The sequence below is a fragment of the Eubalaena glacialis genome, chromosome 6 (assembly GCF_028564815.1).
Source record: "Eubalaena glacialis isolate mEubGla1 chromosome 6, mEubGla1.1.hap2.+ XY, whole genome shotgun sequence".
Taxonomy (NCBI): domain Eukaryota; kingdom Metazoa; phylum Chordata; class Mammalia; order Artiodactyla; family Balaenidae; genus Eubalaena; species Eubalaena glacialis.
Window position 1 is genome coordinate 15561453 of NC_083721.1, and position 17003 is coordinate 15578455.

Below are 17003 nucleotides of genomic sequence, written 5' to 3' on the forward strand. Positions count from 1 at the left end.
ATTTTATGTACAGTAAGTCCCCTACATATGAACGAGTTCCATTCCAAGAGCATGTTCGTAAGTCCAATTTGTTCATAAGTCCAAAAAAGTTCGCCTTGGTACCCAGCTAACACAATCGGCTATATAATACTGTACTATAATAGATTTATAATACTTTTCACAGAAATAATACATAGAAAACAAACAAACACAAAAAATAAAGGAAACATTTTTAATCTTACAGTACAGTACCTTGAAAAGTACAGTAGTACAGTACAACAGCTGGCATACAGGAGCTGGCATCGAGTGAACAGGCAAGAAGAGTTACTGACTGGAGATGGGAGAGGAGGTGGGAGATAGGAGAGGAGGTGGGAGATGGTAGAGCTGAAAGATCATCAGCAATAGGAGACGGAGGGCAAACTGCAATTTCACTCTCGCCTGACGTTGATGAAACACACATTTGCATCTTTGAAAGTTCGCAACTTGAAGGTTCATATGTAGGGGACTTACTATTTTGAAAGCCTGTGCATGGCTACTATCAAAAACTGCTGTTTTCAGCTTCCTGAGAGTAATAGCCTCAGATAAAAAGTTAACAGGAGTAGCCACCACTGTCAGCCAAATGGAGACAAAGCATAAACAAAAGCAAGGGTAAGTGGGGAGAGGGTTGTCCCTGGGAATGTGACCTTGGGAAGGAGGGAGGGAAAGAGGAGGAGCAAGCTGCCTATAAAGGTTCTGCAGAACTAGCTTGCCTTCCTCGCTTCTGCTACATCTCAGCAAGAAGAAGCACATGTGGAAAAATCTGGATGTCCATAGAGTTGGTGTGTTCACACTCTTCCCGTCCTTGGTACATGGAGGTACACCTTTGCAGACACTGACAGTGCTTTATACCAGCCATATGTCGCTCTCGAAGCAGATGCCCAACCTGCCTCCTAAGGAGAGACAGGTACTCTGCTGAACAGATAAATTGCAAACTGCCTCATCAGAGAGCTTCTCACTAACATCATTTGTCTCTTGTTGTCAAATGCACCTACTCTTGCTTTATTCTCTAATGAAGCTCCCTGTGTGATGGAAGAAAACTGAAGAAAAAAAAAAAACAGATTTCTGTGCCAGAACAGTGTCATCCAAAGGAAAAGATATTAGGAATGTGGGCAGGTAATAGCATTTTAAATTGGCATAGTATTTCATTCTCTGTTCCCATCATGGGGAGAAACACTATTGCTTTTAAGATGCAATTTACCGATAACTGAAAGGTATCATCGCACAGAGAAATAAACTTCGGATTACTCTTCTTTTTCTACCTTTTCTAAATGAGGTGCAAATGACAAAAAAGAATAAATGAATGAATGAAGTGGTTCTGAAGGATCCCATGTTCAAAGTTTCTTTTTTTTAAACCTGAAATAACTCAAAATACACAAAGAGATCTGAAAGATAATGATAGAAAGCATTTTGGTACAAATGAGTCTTAGGATGACTTCTGAAAAGGAAGAAGAAAAGCTAAAGAAAGAGAGAGAAAAGGAGGGAGAGGGAGAGAGTGAGAGAGAGAGAGAGAGAGAGAAAGAGAGAGAGAGGTGTTAATTTTTGTGTTTTTTTTTCCTGCTGGATTTGTAATTCCAGTGTGTTCAAATATGGTTCAAAATCTTCTGCCCATACCCCAACCCCACCTCCCAAACAAGATCTCTATCACAGGATGAGATTTTTACCTATGCTTGGTATGTACACCTAAAAGAGTTATAGTTTGGAGCTATATTAACACAGATTGTGGATTCGTGACAAACATTAAATATTCATCACAAGTATGGCTTAATGCAGCAAAGAAGTATCTGTTCCCTTCAATTATACTGAGCTGACACAACAGTTTGTACATATTGACTGAGATGAGGCAAACCACTGAAGGAGGGAGATAGAGCCATTCCATTCTCACCCAATCAGGCCCAGTGGTCCTGCGGACAGGAAGCATGGCAGAGCCAAGTCCCAGTGGATGAGAGATCCCATTCGGTCTAGAGTTTATCGTTGTCTTTTCATCTAACCAGAGGGGTCTCTGTTATTATTGCTGTTATTGTTATTATAATAAACTATAAAAAGGAAATGGGGATTTATTAGGACAGAAAAGGGTGGCTCACCAGGTTGCTCTAAAATTGGGTACAGTAGCTATGTTAGGGCATGACATTATTAGTGGAAAAAACTGGTAGCACTCAGTTGCCCACTAGTAGTCGGATCCCATCGTCATGCAGATAGAGCCTTGAAATTGATTCTGTGAAGCATAGTGTTGACCTTTATTTATCCAAAGAGTCCATTTTGCAGTTCACTGTTTCCTTTTGGCTTCTAGTAGAGGCAGCTAATTTGGGGCTATAGAAACAGAGTCACAGAAAGGTTAAAGGACAAGTATAAGGGCATCCAATGGACTGATCATTGGGTCAAGAGAGCACACCCCAAATCCCCAAGCCCGAGCCCAGTGCTAACAGGTCTTTGTTCTCAAATTGCCTCTCTACTCAAACTCTTTCTTCTCTACCTTAAAGTTAAAAAGTCCTTTGGTTTCAATTCCACTGGGCCTATATATCTCAGGTCCAGCATTCCATTCATTCTTGCATCTCCAGGATTTGCTGCTTCCAGTGGCTAGAACCTTCCCCTATTCAGGTTTGCTCAAATTCTACCTCACCGGAGAGGCCTTCTATGAACCTGCTACCTAATATAGTAGTCCCCTTCCTGTTATTCCCCCTCCCCTAACCTGCTTTACTTTTCTCTGTAGCCCTTATGACAATATGTCATATTTATATTTGTTCGTTGTCATCCCCTACAACAACATAAACTCCATGAAGCTGAAGATTTTGTCTTTTCATGTTCTGCTCTATTCCCAGCACTAGGAAAGGGCTGGCACAAAGCAGATCTTCAATAAATATGTATTTAATAAAGGAATTAATGTACTAAATAAATATGAATTGAGGTCTACTAAGACTCAAGATATTTAATGAAAAATATTCATGTAGGCCTGAAATAATACTGCAAAAGTCCAAAGAGAGCTTCTATAAACGAGAAATGGACATGATTAGTAAAGAGAGAGATCATTCTAAAGTAATGATATTATTTCAAAAATTAACCATAGACTAACCACTATTAATATTTAAGTAATACCCTACTATAATAGAATTTCTTTCTCCTAAATCACACGCATTATCCCACCATTCTCCAAAGTGGATTTCCCTGTAGCCCTTTATAGTCGTATTTTTCTGTGTGCCGCATACATACACAGATGCGCATACGAACATATAATATAGGAATTTTTCTAACCTATGTATTTTTACTTTCCACCTGCTTATCTATTTTCCTCTTCAAGTTTAAACTATTAAGAATTGCTTAGAATGTCATACACTAAAAATATCCGTAAAGAATATTACTATGTCAAAACACATCCAAATCTGAAAATAAGAAGTAGACCATGTCTAAGTCCAAAAATTTTGACTTCAGATTTAAGAAACATAAATTTAATTAGAGAAAAAATATTGACTTTAAAAAACAGGGTTAAAATTGAGTTAATTAAGAAAACTGTTACTGAGTCAATAGAGTTCAAAAATAGTGAAACTCATTATTTGAAAACATCTTGAGATATTAAAAAAAGTGTTTTATCAACCAAAATGTTAAACTTACTTGAAGTTTAGAGTGATTTTGTAAAATCTACTTCATTCCTTTTCTCTATGTTTAAATTTCTCTCAGCACTTGGGCTAATTTGATCTATTGGCTTTTGAGGATAGACTAGAGTAATGAAGTGGCCCATTCTCAGATGGATTCTTCTCTGATTTTGAACCTAAAATTGTGTCATGGAAACAACAAAACATTGATGTCATCTGCCTTCCCAGTCCTTCAAATGCATTCACAATGAGTAGTTAAGTCAGTACCCTTATCTTACATCTAAGTCTTTCCTATTATGATCCACAGAGAAGACCACTTTGAGTGTCCAACTTGAGTGTCCACCCTGAGTGTCCACTGTTACCCTTGTGATGAAAGACAATAGGCAGTGAGATTCAGTAGAAAAAGCAAGATCTTTCCAGATAAGGAAAACCTAGTTTTTAGTCTTTGCTATATCCCTGAAAAACTAAATAACCTAAATTATTTAGCCTTTCTGAGGCTCCTAGCTCATCTGTAAATCTCTATAATAATACTTTACAGTGTTACTTTACAAATTAAATCAGGTAACATATATAAAGCCTTTAGGACATAGAATTGAATTTACTTGATGATACCTGCTGTTTTGCCAATTTGTAGTCAATCAAAGAAGAACAAAAGACATTCTGAAATACAGAGGCAGAATTCTTATTCTGTCTTATTGAAGCCAGAATCCATTTATTTACAAGAGACACATTCCTCAGTTTGCACGTATAGCCCAAGGTGGCTTATTCCCTGGGATATGTGTGACCTTGTATGACTAGTGGCATCACCCAGGTCTGTTTTCCAATTCCACATATAGTCCTCTTTCCCCTATTCCTGTCTTTCTCAAAAGCTGGCAAATACTCATTGAGGCTCACAATATGCAAACTTCTGGGCCAGTCCTCACTGGACACGCTGGAGCTGCAGTCCTAATTACTGAATTTCTAGATTGTGAGTACATGGTGATATCTTTGCTACCTTCCACAACCTGTTTCTAAACCCCAGCTCTCTCTTGAGTTGCTCTCCCCTACTTCCTGAGTGCTCACCACCTCTCCTAGCACTTTGGTTCCCTCAGAAGCATCCACCCCCACCAGCTTTTGCTCCCTAGCAGGGCTTGTGTAGGCAAAACACTAGTCCTCCCACCCTTATCAGAATCCTCATCACTTCAAGAGGCATGTCTCAGAAAAGAGGGAAAGCAGCTAATTCATACTAAGAGGAAAATTTCTGCTAGCTCTATGCTGTGGGTGAGATATTTGCATTGTAATAGAGGAAACTGTTAACACCATGCAAGAAAGGAAATTCAGGAAATGAGGGGGATGAGGTATTATTTGAAAGTATTTCCCTCCTAGAGAACTGACTTGTCTATCCATATCAGGTTAGTGAGAATGTTTCTAAATTTGGAGAGAAAATGGGAAATCTATACTTTTTGCTCATTTGCTTTCCAAAGACTACGTCTCCCTATCTCCTCTAGCTTTCTCCGACAACAGTTACATACCAGGCAGGCAGCAAAATGTGGAGACTCCATAGGGCCATATCATGTTTTTAGTCTTCATCCCTAAGGTGACATAGCATCTCATTGTTTTGTATTGGGGTCTCCAAGGCCACATTCAGATTTGATGATTTGCTAGGAGGACTCACAGAAATCAGAAAAGGTGTTATACTCACAGTTACAGTTTATTACAGTAAAAGGATACAAATTAAAATCTGAAAAGGAAAAAGTCACAAAGGACCAAGTCCAAAAGAAACCATGCATGAGCTTCTAGTGGTCCTCTCCCATGACAGTTGCATTGACAGTGCTTTATTCTCACAGCAAAGATGTGTGACAACATTATGAAGTGTTGTCACCAGGGAAGCTCATCTGAGCCTTGGTGTCCAGGGATTTTATGGGGGGGTCAGTCACATAGGCATAGAGCATCTACATAGCTGACCTTAGTTGGTCTCCAGCCACTCCAGAGGTCAAACTGATATGGCACGGTCCAGAACCCCAAGTGAACAAAAACAGGCATTCACCATAAATCACACTGTTAGTATAAATTATTTGCATTACCCAAGACCCCAGGGATACAAAGATACTCTGATCAGGCAGGATATTCTAAGGAGGTAATCTCCCAGAAGCCAGTCAAAGGCTAGTCCTTTCTTCAGAATGTGCAGAGATTGAGCATTCTGAACCCTCTGAGTTAATCCTTTATTGCACATCATTGTAATAACCAAAACATTGTGCATTGGCAAGAAGCCCACTTTCAATATGCCTGTTTCGTGATACATGTTGTTGGAAAAAGATTCTCTTACAGGCGTTGAGCACTGTGGTCTCTTCCAGGCTTTAGATGCAAATAAAATGTGAACACAAACATATTTGGAAGGATAACATTTGGAACACAAGCCAGTTTTTTTTACATTTACCTATAATGACTTGAGACTTGCTGTTTGGTAAGCAGGCCTCTAGCATAAAACTGAAAAGGGGAGGAAATTCAGTGGTAGTTCATTTGTGCTATAAAATACTTAAATATCTCCTCAATTTAAGAAAACATTTTATGACAAGAGGAAGCATAGTTTAAGAATAAATGGTTTTCTTCCTTGAATTTGGAAAGCACTGATCAGGCCTATAGTTTTGAACCTTGTTATTACTCGGCCCAGTGTAGAGACGACCTTGACAAAGAAAGTTAAAATCCTAGTCTCTACGTTGTTTATGAAAAAGTTAGATCATTGGAATTCCTCTCCTCACACTTCTCTATCAAATCAATCAGCCAGTTAGTGAATATATATACAAAAGTGTTTCAAAAAGGCATATTGCACTGCTAAAAAGGTCCAGGTCCCCATAGCATAGTGGTTAAGGGCATGAGCTCTGAAATCTAAACTTTCATCCTGAGATGGAATCTTCATTCCTTGTTTTACTGGCTACATAACTTTAGGAAAGTTATTAAAGTTGTTTCCTATATCTCCAAGCCTCAATTTCTCTGTCTGTAAAATGGGGACAATACCTACGTCAAAGGTTTAACTTCAGTAATTAAAGGAGATAACGTGTAAAATGCTTACAGTGCCTGGCATGTAGTTAATCATCAATGGATATTGACCACTGTTGACTTATTATTATAATCATTACATCACCAGACAAATAGTTGGTTTAGAAGCAGTTCAGCTTTGTGATTGAGAGCATAAACTCTAACATCAACTTCCTGCATTTGAATCTTGGCTTTCCCACCACTAGTTTGGGGGCAACATTTAACCTTGTGAATTCTTCATCCATAAAAGAGTAGAAGTTATGGTGAAGATGAAATGTTTGCAAAATATTTGAAATAGCACCTGACATATGAGTGCTCAGTAAATGTCAGCTATTATGATAGATTACACTTTTAACAGTCTCATTCTGTCAATAGATTAGCCTTAGACTAGTCACTTAATTTCCCTGAACTTCAGTTTTCTGATCTATAAAATGGATTATATCAGTCTTGAACTGAAATGATCAGAATATTTTTAAGCTTTAACAGTGATCACCATCACAACTTCTATATATCACTCATATTAAGTATGAGTGAAGCAATTAATCTTAGAAATACATCGTAAAACCTTGGGATTATACGGTTCTCACAAAATTGTATTTTATTTTAAGCATGAAATAACATTAATTCCTTCAGCAAACATTTATTAAACAACTTTTATGTGCCAAGAACTGTGCTAGCCACTAAAACATGAAGTTGGGCACTTTTATCAAGAAACAGATGTAAAAACAATAACTACAAATATACTCTATAGAAAATGCAGTGATAGAGATTGCACGGGATAATAAGTATTCAAAGTAGAGATATTCTCTAGACTCAAAGATTAGTAGAATGCAAGATGTAGTTCCCCTTATTTTCTCTTTCTACCTCCATCAAGACATGTTCAATAAATGTTGAATAAATATATGTTGAATAAATCAACTGATTTCGGAAAACCGCATGATAGTCTTCATTATAAGACCTAGATTCTTGGTTTAACCATCCAATTACTGGCTATATGTATGACCCTACACAAATCAATATACTGTCTGGAGGTCAATTTCCTACATAATAAATAGTTTAATCCATCTATTCTGCTTATTTTGCGGGGTTGTTGAGAATTTCAAATGAGCTAATATATTTGAAGTTGCTATGAAAATCCTCAAGTAAAATATGAAGGTATTATAAGATTTTACCCTTAAAGAAAACCACAGGGCAGTATATTTTATAAAATGCTGAGAGTATCATGTGAAATTTTGCAAATGAGAGAAATTTCATGAGGAGTTGAAGAATATGTCCATCTCCCCAAAGGAATGACTACTTATAATCTCTATCAGGAAAGTAAGTGCTAACAAGAGTACATATTTTCTGAGGAAGTTACACATGTCTGTTCTTCAGAAGGTCTCTTCAAATCTGCCATTGAATTTCACTCTATGACTACAACCTTCTTGACTCTGGTAAATGGAAGTGTCCTAACATGAGTATCCTTATCTGAAAATCACATGTTAATTTTACTCACAGCACTTTCTTTCTACCAAATATAAACAAGTAAATAGACTGATAGATAGGTAAATACTGAGAAACAGAATCCAATATTGAAATATTGAGCCTCTAACTCAATGTAGTTGATCTTAACACTGGGCTTAACATAAGACAGTCCAAAAATATTTGTTCCCTGAGTCAAGTCTTTTGTGGCTGATCCAAGTTCCGTTTCTTTTTTATTTTTAAGAACTTAAAACAAAGCAGAGCCATGACTACAATTTATTCTGGCATATGAGGTATTATTTTAGGGAAAATTAGCTATTGGAGAATGAAAGGTGTTCAGCTGGAGAATAAATGGCTGTTGAGATCAGAAAAATAGAAGACAAGGAAGCAGGCAGAGTGATTTCGCAGGTAAAGGAAGCTAAGCAAAGGTGGAATTGAAGATGTGGTGTGTGTTTTCCTCCACAGACTGAAGCGGCTCTGATGTATGATGCTGTGTACGTGGTGGCCATTGCCTCCCATCGGGCTTCCCAGTTGACTGTCAGCTCCCTACAATGCCATCGACACAAGCCATGGCGCCTTGGACCCAGATTTATGAATCTGATCAAAGAGGCAAGTGATGCTTGTTCACAGTTCAGTTCTTCCTTTGGCTTAGCGCTGCTGGACTTGTCCATGTGGTGAGGTCCTTCCCATTTGGCTCTGTTGGCATGATGTCTATAAGAGAGGAGAAGGCATCATTAACCAGTCTGCTGGGAATTCACTGTTAAAAGTTTGTCTAGAAGAACTGTCAGGAACTTTCCAGTGTGATGCTGAGAAGCTTTAAAAAGCTACCAGATCATAACATTCACCATCCTTCATTTCAACTATAACCCCAGCTGCTGCTGGCCCTCCACACGTGTTCAAAATAGCTCACAGGTGCTTATTCTATGGTCTGTTGAGTCAAGGGGTAGGTTGGTCCATCTCTGAAGAGTACCACAGATAATTCCCGTGTTGTCAGCCTCTAGCACCTCTAGTCCCAGTGGTTTCCTAAGTCTTGGGTTCTACAGGACTGAACAGAAGGACCTCTTTGTTCTAACGATATACTGATTATTTCGCCATTTGTCAGCTAACTGGAAAAGTCTGGTACCTTTCAAAACCTACCACATGTACTAAAGGATTTTCAAGAGTACAGTGTTTGGGAAAGAAAAGAGTTCTCACTGCTATTTCAGGGCAATAGCCCTGAAATCTTGGGCACCCATTCCTTTTCTCTAAGGCAAGTTGACTTCCCTTCACTAGACCCTGTTCTAAGATCCTGAGATGCCTTATAGATATGTATTCTTGGATTATCTTTGACCCCAACACACATTTCAGAGTGTGTCTGGACTTGACAAGATGAAATAAGGTATTTGGGGGCAGCCGGGCCTGACTGAGGATACACCATACGCTGTGATGCTGTTCTAATGTTTTCTCTATGGGATGCAGAGATTTACCTCACAAGTGAAGAGTATCTTTATTCCTTTCTGTACTGGAGAAGGATGGGGTGAGACAAAGCCATAAAAGAGAAGAGTGGCAGGGAACATAGTGCAAGAGAAGAATGCCCAGCTCTGATTGAAGTGCCTCCTCTGGGTCATCCTTTATGACCCAATTCAAGCACTAGCCCCTGTCTGCTGGCCCTGACTCACAAATTCAGGCTCCTCTCCTTTATTACGTCTGTTGTTAGACCATGATATTTGATTGCATGTCTGTCTCCAAGCTGTGCTTTTCTAGTCTCGATTCCCTAGTCCTTGCACAATGCTGAATGTAGAATGAGCACCCGATAAATAGATGCCAAACAAGTAGATGAATGGATAAGTAAATGAGTGAACAGCAAAGGAACTGAAGAACACATACAATCTATGAGCAAGTATTATAGCTCAAACTCCCCATACATGAATATCATATTCAGACACAATTCAATAAGGCAGAAACCAGGGCCTGGGCTAGACTCGTTTACTGGGGTCCTAGGCTCTAGTGGGAGAGTAAGGCAGGGGTCTTAGGAATAGACCAGCCTATTTAACTGTGAACTGAGAGTGTAGACCCTGAGATTTAATCAGTTTGCTCTCTGCATAAACCTAGTCATTTAGCCTCTTTTTTTCCCCTCAGTTTCCTCTTCTATAAATTGGAGATAAAATACCTACTTCACATATCTGTAAGGATTACATTTAATATATGTACAGCCTAGCAAAATGTCTGGCTTACAGTGATTGCTCAAGAAAGGGTAGCTACCATTAAGTGGAAGGTCCTTGTTACAACGTATATCATATAAGGTGGTGGTCAGGAAGAAATGAGGCAACACATATAAAACTTTAAGTGTATTGCCTAGCATATGTAAGCACCGCATTCTTGCTGTTGTTATTTGGCAGCATTACTGTTATTACTGAGCCTAAGATGAAGTAGCAGTGCTTATAAAAAGAAGGACAGGACCTGGCAGTGGAAAATCAGTAGTTCAATGGAGACAGTCATGCAGCACACAAGCGACCAAATGCAATGATGCCAGGGATGGAGGGAGCTTTCAATCATCAAGCACACACAATTGTTCAGGAGGGACCCAAAGACATTAGGTAACAATCAGCCATGCTGAGATAATAGAAAACCCTGGCAAACCACATCTCAGGTCAGTCTGGGAAATGATAGCTGAATATGGGGTGAAGAAGCTGAAACACTTCCTGTTTGTGGCCAGAGTTACTCTGGACCCAGAGTAAGTTCCAGCTGGCCGTGCGGAAATCAGTGGGAATAGCTGGAGAAGGAGCAAGCATATCAAAGCATCTGGGAAGAAAAGAGTCTGAAATCACAGGTGCTGAGAAGAGCAGTGAACTGTGGGTACAGCAAAATGAATCAGATTTTAGGTTAAATCAGTTGTTCTTAACTATTTTCTGCGTTACAGACCCTATACTAAAACTGATTTAAACCATGTATCTGTTATTCCCACAAAATGATTTGTTTACAATCTCAGGGGCCTTACAAACATGCTGGTCTCCTTGAAACTCATGTTATACACACACAATGGAATATTACTCAGCCATATAAAAGAATGAAATAATGCCATTTGCAGCAACTTGGATGGATCTAGAGGTTATCATACTAAGTAAGTCAGAAAGAGAAAGACAAATACTGTATGATATCACTTATACATGGAATCTAAAATACTACACAAATAAACCTATCTATAAAACAGAAACAGACTGACAAATATAGAGAACAGACTTATGGTTGCCAAGGGGGAGAAGAGTGGGAGAGTGAAGGATTGGAAGTTTGGGATTAGCAAATGCAAACTATTACATATGGGATGGATAAGCAACAAGGTCCTACTGTATAGCAACAGGGAACTATATTCAATATCCTGTGATAAACCATAATGGAAAAGAAAATGAAAAAGAATATATATATATATATATATATATATATATATATATATATATATATATATATATATAAAACTGAATCACTTTGCTGTACAACAGAAATTAACACAACATTGGAAGTCAACTATACTTCAGTGAAATGAAAAAAAAGTGTCTGAACTGAGTATTTAAGGCAGAATTTGGTTGAAAGCATGTTCCAGTATGGTGACCAGCAAAAATATAAATGAAACATAAGGAGTTCTGATGGGCTCAGATGGAGTGGTCCCATGTGGAAGTGGCGAGAAATGAGTTTACATAAATATGGAGAGACAATTGGTTTCTACCTGAGAAATTCTGCTGAGAATTTATAATTTTATTGATGATTGATAAAGAAGTCACTGTTCTTCAGGCAGAAACAAAATGATATTTTAGACAGTTTATGTTGGTAGCTATGTGTAAGTTTGATTGAAACAGAAAAACCCACAATGATTATTGAGGAATTGTGGATATCTTGGTTCAGAAGTAATCATCGCTCATAAAAAGCTAAAAGGGAAAAAAATGTTCAAGAGAGATAAACAAAAGTTTCTTGAATTAGCCCTAATTTCTTTCCAAAATTTAGACCAAAATGAATTTAGGTCTAAATTCATTCAGTTTCTTCCCTGTTGGAAAAATCCATCTGGATTTTTGGAAAAATCTGGATGTCCTGCTGCCACCCACATATCAACAAATTCCCAAATAGAACCCATCAGTTTTATCTATTAAAATTATTATCGCTACTGTAGGCCCAATGTCAATGAATGATGATGTAACCAGTATATCAAACAAACACAACTAGTGGGACAACAAAATCAGTTTATTTTGTTCCTACTGCCCGTTTAAAATTATTTAGTGAAAATTGCATAGAGACTATGATTTTTTTGTTTACTAAGGTAATGGCAGTCCTAGAGGTTCTTTAAGTTGAACTTCAACTTATGAATTAGACTATCTAGTCCAAGACATTAATCAAAATTGCAACTTGATGTAACATCAAATTTCTCCTCTCCCTGAACTCTGCTGGAAGACTCTAGGGAAATGGAGGGATGGTGGGCTCTCCTCTTTCTCCTTTCCTTGCTGACTTCCTCACCACACCCTTAGCTGCTGGACCTCCTAACAGGCTCAAAAAGTGTTAGGACAACGGTCCCCAACCTTTTTGGCACCAGGGACCTGTTTGGAAGACAATTTTTCCACCGACGGTGGCGGGGGGGTGGGGTGGGGATGGGGGGGGATGGTTCAGGCAGTAATGCCAATGATGGGGAGCGGCAGACGAAGCTTCGATCACTCACCCTCCGCTCACCTCCTGCTGTGCGGCCCGGTTCCTAACAGGCCATGGACATGTCTGCAGCTTGGGGGTTAAGGACCCCTGTGTTAGGACACTTCCTACTTGGCTGGGCTTCTCAGTACTCTCTAAGCTTAGCAGGAAATTCCTACATTAAGTTGGTGCCCCCGTAAGCCTGGTAGATTTTTAAAGCTTAGAGTTTCTATTGGGCAGGCTTTCCTGATGTTTCTTTGACTCAGACCAGTGGATCCCTGTTTCAGATGGAAGGGTATGGAGAGTTCTCAGCCCCTTGAAATCCAGTAGTGCACCTCTTGCTCTTTCTGCTGAAGTCTCCTCACCCTTCTAGACTGTCCTATTGACTATAACCCAAGACTATCCCACCCAGGTACCATGGATACAAATCTGGTCCACAGGAAACACCTACTCATTCCTTCCTTGGTAATTCAGGGAATACCTCTAATACCTCAATGCAGCAGACTTCTGCTTGGCCCATCATCTCAACTGGTCAACTCTATGTAGACTCCTTTTGTCACTTGGGAGTCACGCCATAGTCCACCGCCACTTTCTCATGTTTGAGTCAGCCATTGGTCTTCTGCATCTCCAACTGTAGCCAACCTATTTCAGATTTCCCCAAATGGCCCCCTGGAAGCTCCATTCACCAGGAATGGAATTAGAAAACAGTATCCTAAAGGCAGAGGGGTGTGAACTCACAGAGAGGCAACAGCTCTGTCCAGAGAAATCTCTTCAGCAACCACCTCTACCACACATGTGACCCTTTGTATAAATCCTTGATCTAGAACAATCTCTGAGGGGACTTCCTCTGTACGTATGTATAGGAAACTTGGGAGTTTCTAACTACCCACTCTAGTATCCTGATATCCATCATCTGGGCACCTGACTTGACACATCACAGTAAGATTGGACATATCACTCAAACCAGACCTCTACAAGTTTGTCTAAATTTCTTCATCCAACTCAGCACACTCATCGCCTTAAGTCCCATCAGACTTTCTATCCTGAATATTCTTTAACAAACTTCCTTGCCCACTGCCCTCATCATTTCTTCCCTGGACCATTAAAATAGCCTCTAACTAGGCCCCATATCTTGACTGTCAGCCCTTTTACAACCGTCGTCACCATGTAAGCAAAGTGATGTACAAGAGTGCAGAGTAGGTATTCTAACCTCTAGAAACACAAACTTGCTTATAGTTTCCTGCATTCACCATGCTTTTCTCATACAGTAAAACAGGTGAGTTTCTCTTTTCCTGGCAAAACTGACCTCACAACACCACTTTTGTCATACTCCTTTCAGTCTGAAAAGCACTGCCTCCCATTTTTCATGTGGCTTACTCTCTCTCAGAGTTAATTCTCCTAGTCCAGTAAGCCTCTCCCTAACCTTTATTTGGGGATGGATTCTCCACTGGACTTCATAGCTCCGGTACATCTCTATGTTAGCATTTCACACGCTTCATTCAGACACTGTAAGATCTTTCCCTTGGACAAGGACAAAGTCAATTTATCTTTGTGTCCTCACGTCGCTGTGCAGTACATGGCAGGCATTTAAAAGATGCTTGTTGAACTGAACCCAGGAAGCTAAAATCTAGCAAACTCTTAATAAATTTCACTGAGCTGATACTTGATTTTAAACCATGTAAATAGTTCCTAATTGATTTGGTCCAAAATAAATTTCCTACATAAGAGTGAAACATTATTTCCAAATGCCAAAGTATACGGTATATCACTGAGAACTATATAAAATATGGGCAGCTTTCTGCCACTGTTTGGTTATGAAAATGTAATTTATTGATTTATTTTGATGGACTGAAGATTAGAAATTTGAATACATAAACAAAATATTCAAATTCAAGCTTTTAAAAATCAAAGAGTAAAAGTTAAAATTCTCCACTGAGGCACCTATACTTGCTTTGATATTTATTTGGACTTTTACTTAGCATGTCAGTATTGAGTGGGTTTTGTTTTTTGTTTTTTTTAATGGGATCCAGGTGAAAATTACAGAATTGAAAAAAAAGTCCCTAGAGAAACATAAGCTTTGACATGATTTTATCCTACTGTGGCTCCAGTAAGTAACACTTCCCGTTACGCCTACCATCTGATTTTGATTGCCAGGACAAGCTGTCCCTCGGATTAATTAGATGACATTGGATCTGGCCGCAAACTCAGTCAAATTTCCACTCTTCAGAAAAATTTCCATTTGTATTTTTCATTCTGCACCTATTGAAAATTACCTGCATTCTGACTCCTAGCTTGCACTGTGTACGTGAAACCCATTCATCCCAGCATTCTCTCATATTTAGGACATTTAGACCTAAAGGAAGAGAGAATTCTTCAGGTCCTTACTTCAGTTCCCTTTACAACTCTGGACAAAGAAATGACATCCACTCGAAGTTTACAATTTTAACCAATTATATGCATTGTCTCATTTATAACTAAGGTGCTAAAATGCCTGCCCCTGAAATATTCAGTCAGTGGCTAGGTGAAAAATCACCTGTCAGAAATGTTGAAAGGGGATGTCAGCATAAAATGGGAGGTCTGCCAAGTTCTCCTTAGTTTATATGATTCTAAATAACATTTTTATTTATGAGATAGCATTCAAAGACTCATGTCAGTTATCATCTTCCTTCCATTCAGCTACTAATGTCCTGGCTCTGCAAGGTTGATTGAAGAATTTGCTTTCTATACTACAGTCTGTTATGTAGGTGTGTACATGTGAATATGTGCACATGCACACATGTGTTTAATTTATTTAAATGAATGCCATTTTATAGATACATATACACATTTCTATACATATATGTATATGCATGTGTGTATATGCACATACATATATATGCATGTATACACACATTCGTATACATATGTGTGTATATGCATATACATATATATGCATGTATACATATACACACACACATATATACACATATGGGGATGTGTGGGTGTGTACATGTTTGTATGGATATATATAAATTTTGTGTGTGTGTGCCTACATATATTTGTGTGCATATATATTTCATTCAGCAATTTTCTTTTCCAGTCAATCTTACTTAAGTTTTGGAATATATCTAAGTTGATGCATATTTATTATTTATCCAGTTCATTCATTTTTGTTGAAATCTAGTATTCCATCATTCATTCATTCAGCAAATATCTCCTAAATACTCAGTATGTTGCAGCCACTATTCTAGACACCAAGAATGCAATGGTAAGCAAAACAAAGCCCTTGCTCTCATGAAACTGATACTCTAGTGGGGGAATCAGACATATATAAAAGGCAATATTGTACTTCAGATGATGACAAGGATTATCAGAAAAGCAAAGCTCAGGAGAGGTAAGCTGTGCAGGAGGAGTCCTTGAAGACAGAAATGGGCATTACTGTATTACATAGGGTAGTTAGAAAATACTTCACAAAAAATGTGAAACTTGAGTAAAGTCCTAAAAGAAAAGAGAGAGCAGGACATGTAAATATTAAGAGAGTAAAGTATCCAAGCAGAGGAACAACTCATGCATTAAATATACTTCAGGGTACTTATCCATTTCCCCATGAATGGATATTTTGGCTGCCTGCTTTTCTTTTCCACATCCAAACAATGCTGTGATGAACTTCTAAGTAATAGCATCTATGCACAAATGGAAGATTTGCTCTAGAACAGCACTGTCCAGTAGAAATATTATGTGAGTCACATAGATTTTCTAGTAACTACATTAAAAACTTAAAATAAATAGGTACAATTAATTTTAATAATGCATTTTATATAATCCAATATATCCAAAATATTATTACTTCAACATGTAATCAATATAAAAATTACTATTTTACTTTTTTTCATAAGCCTTTTAAATTCAGTTTGCATTTTAAACTTATAGTCCTCAATTTATACTAGCCACATTTCAAGTCCTCAATAAACTTGGTGACTAAATAAATAAATGTTTACATAATACAATAACCCACCCAATCAGGCTAACTAGGGAAAGATGTGAATTCAACCCATGTGGAATCCACATTTTTGTCTTCATAGACAAAGAACATATTGATTAGCTATAATAAGTATATACCCAACAAAGACAAAATTTGATTAATGTGACCAAAGTAATATGAGTAATTCAAGACAGAATGATTTGATTTCCAGATTAAATTGATCACATAATCTAGATAATTAGACAAGCGCCTTATTCTCACCCACTTCACCCCCCCTGGGTCTCAGATTTGTATTCCTGCCCATTTAGCTGATTTGCAAG

General features: G+C 38.3%; 1 protein-coding gene across 9 annotated transcripts in view; it reads left to right on the forward strand.

Annotated features, from left to right (window-relative positions):
* The window catches only part of GRIK1 (glutamate ionotropic receptor kainate type subunit 1), a 427131-nt gene that overhangs the window by 301765 nt on the left and 108363 nt on the right, over nt 1–17003 (forward strand). For all 9 annotated transcript variants that reach the window (XM_061192934.1, XM_061192936.1, XM_061192935.1 and 6 more), the window contains one exon: nt 8544–8687. In XM_061192934.1, the coding sequence (XP_061048917.1) occupies nt 8544–8687 (144 nt within the window). The remainder of the gene's footprint in view (nt 1–8543; nt 8688–17003) is intronic.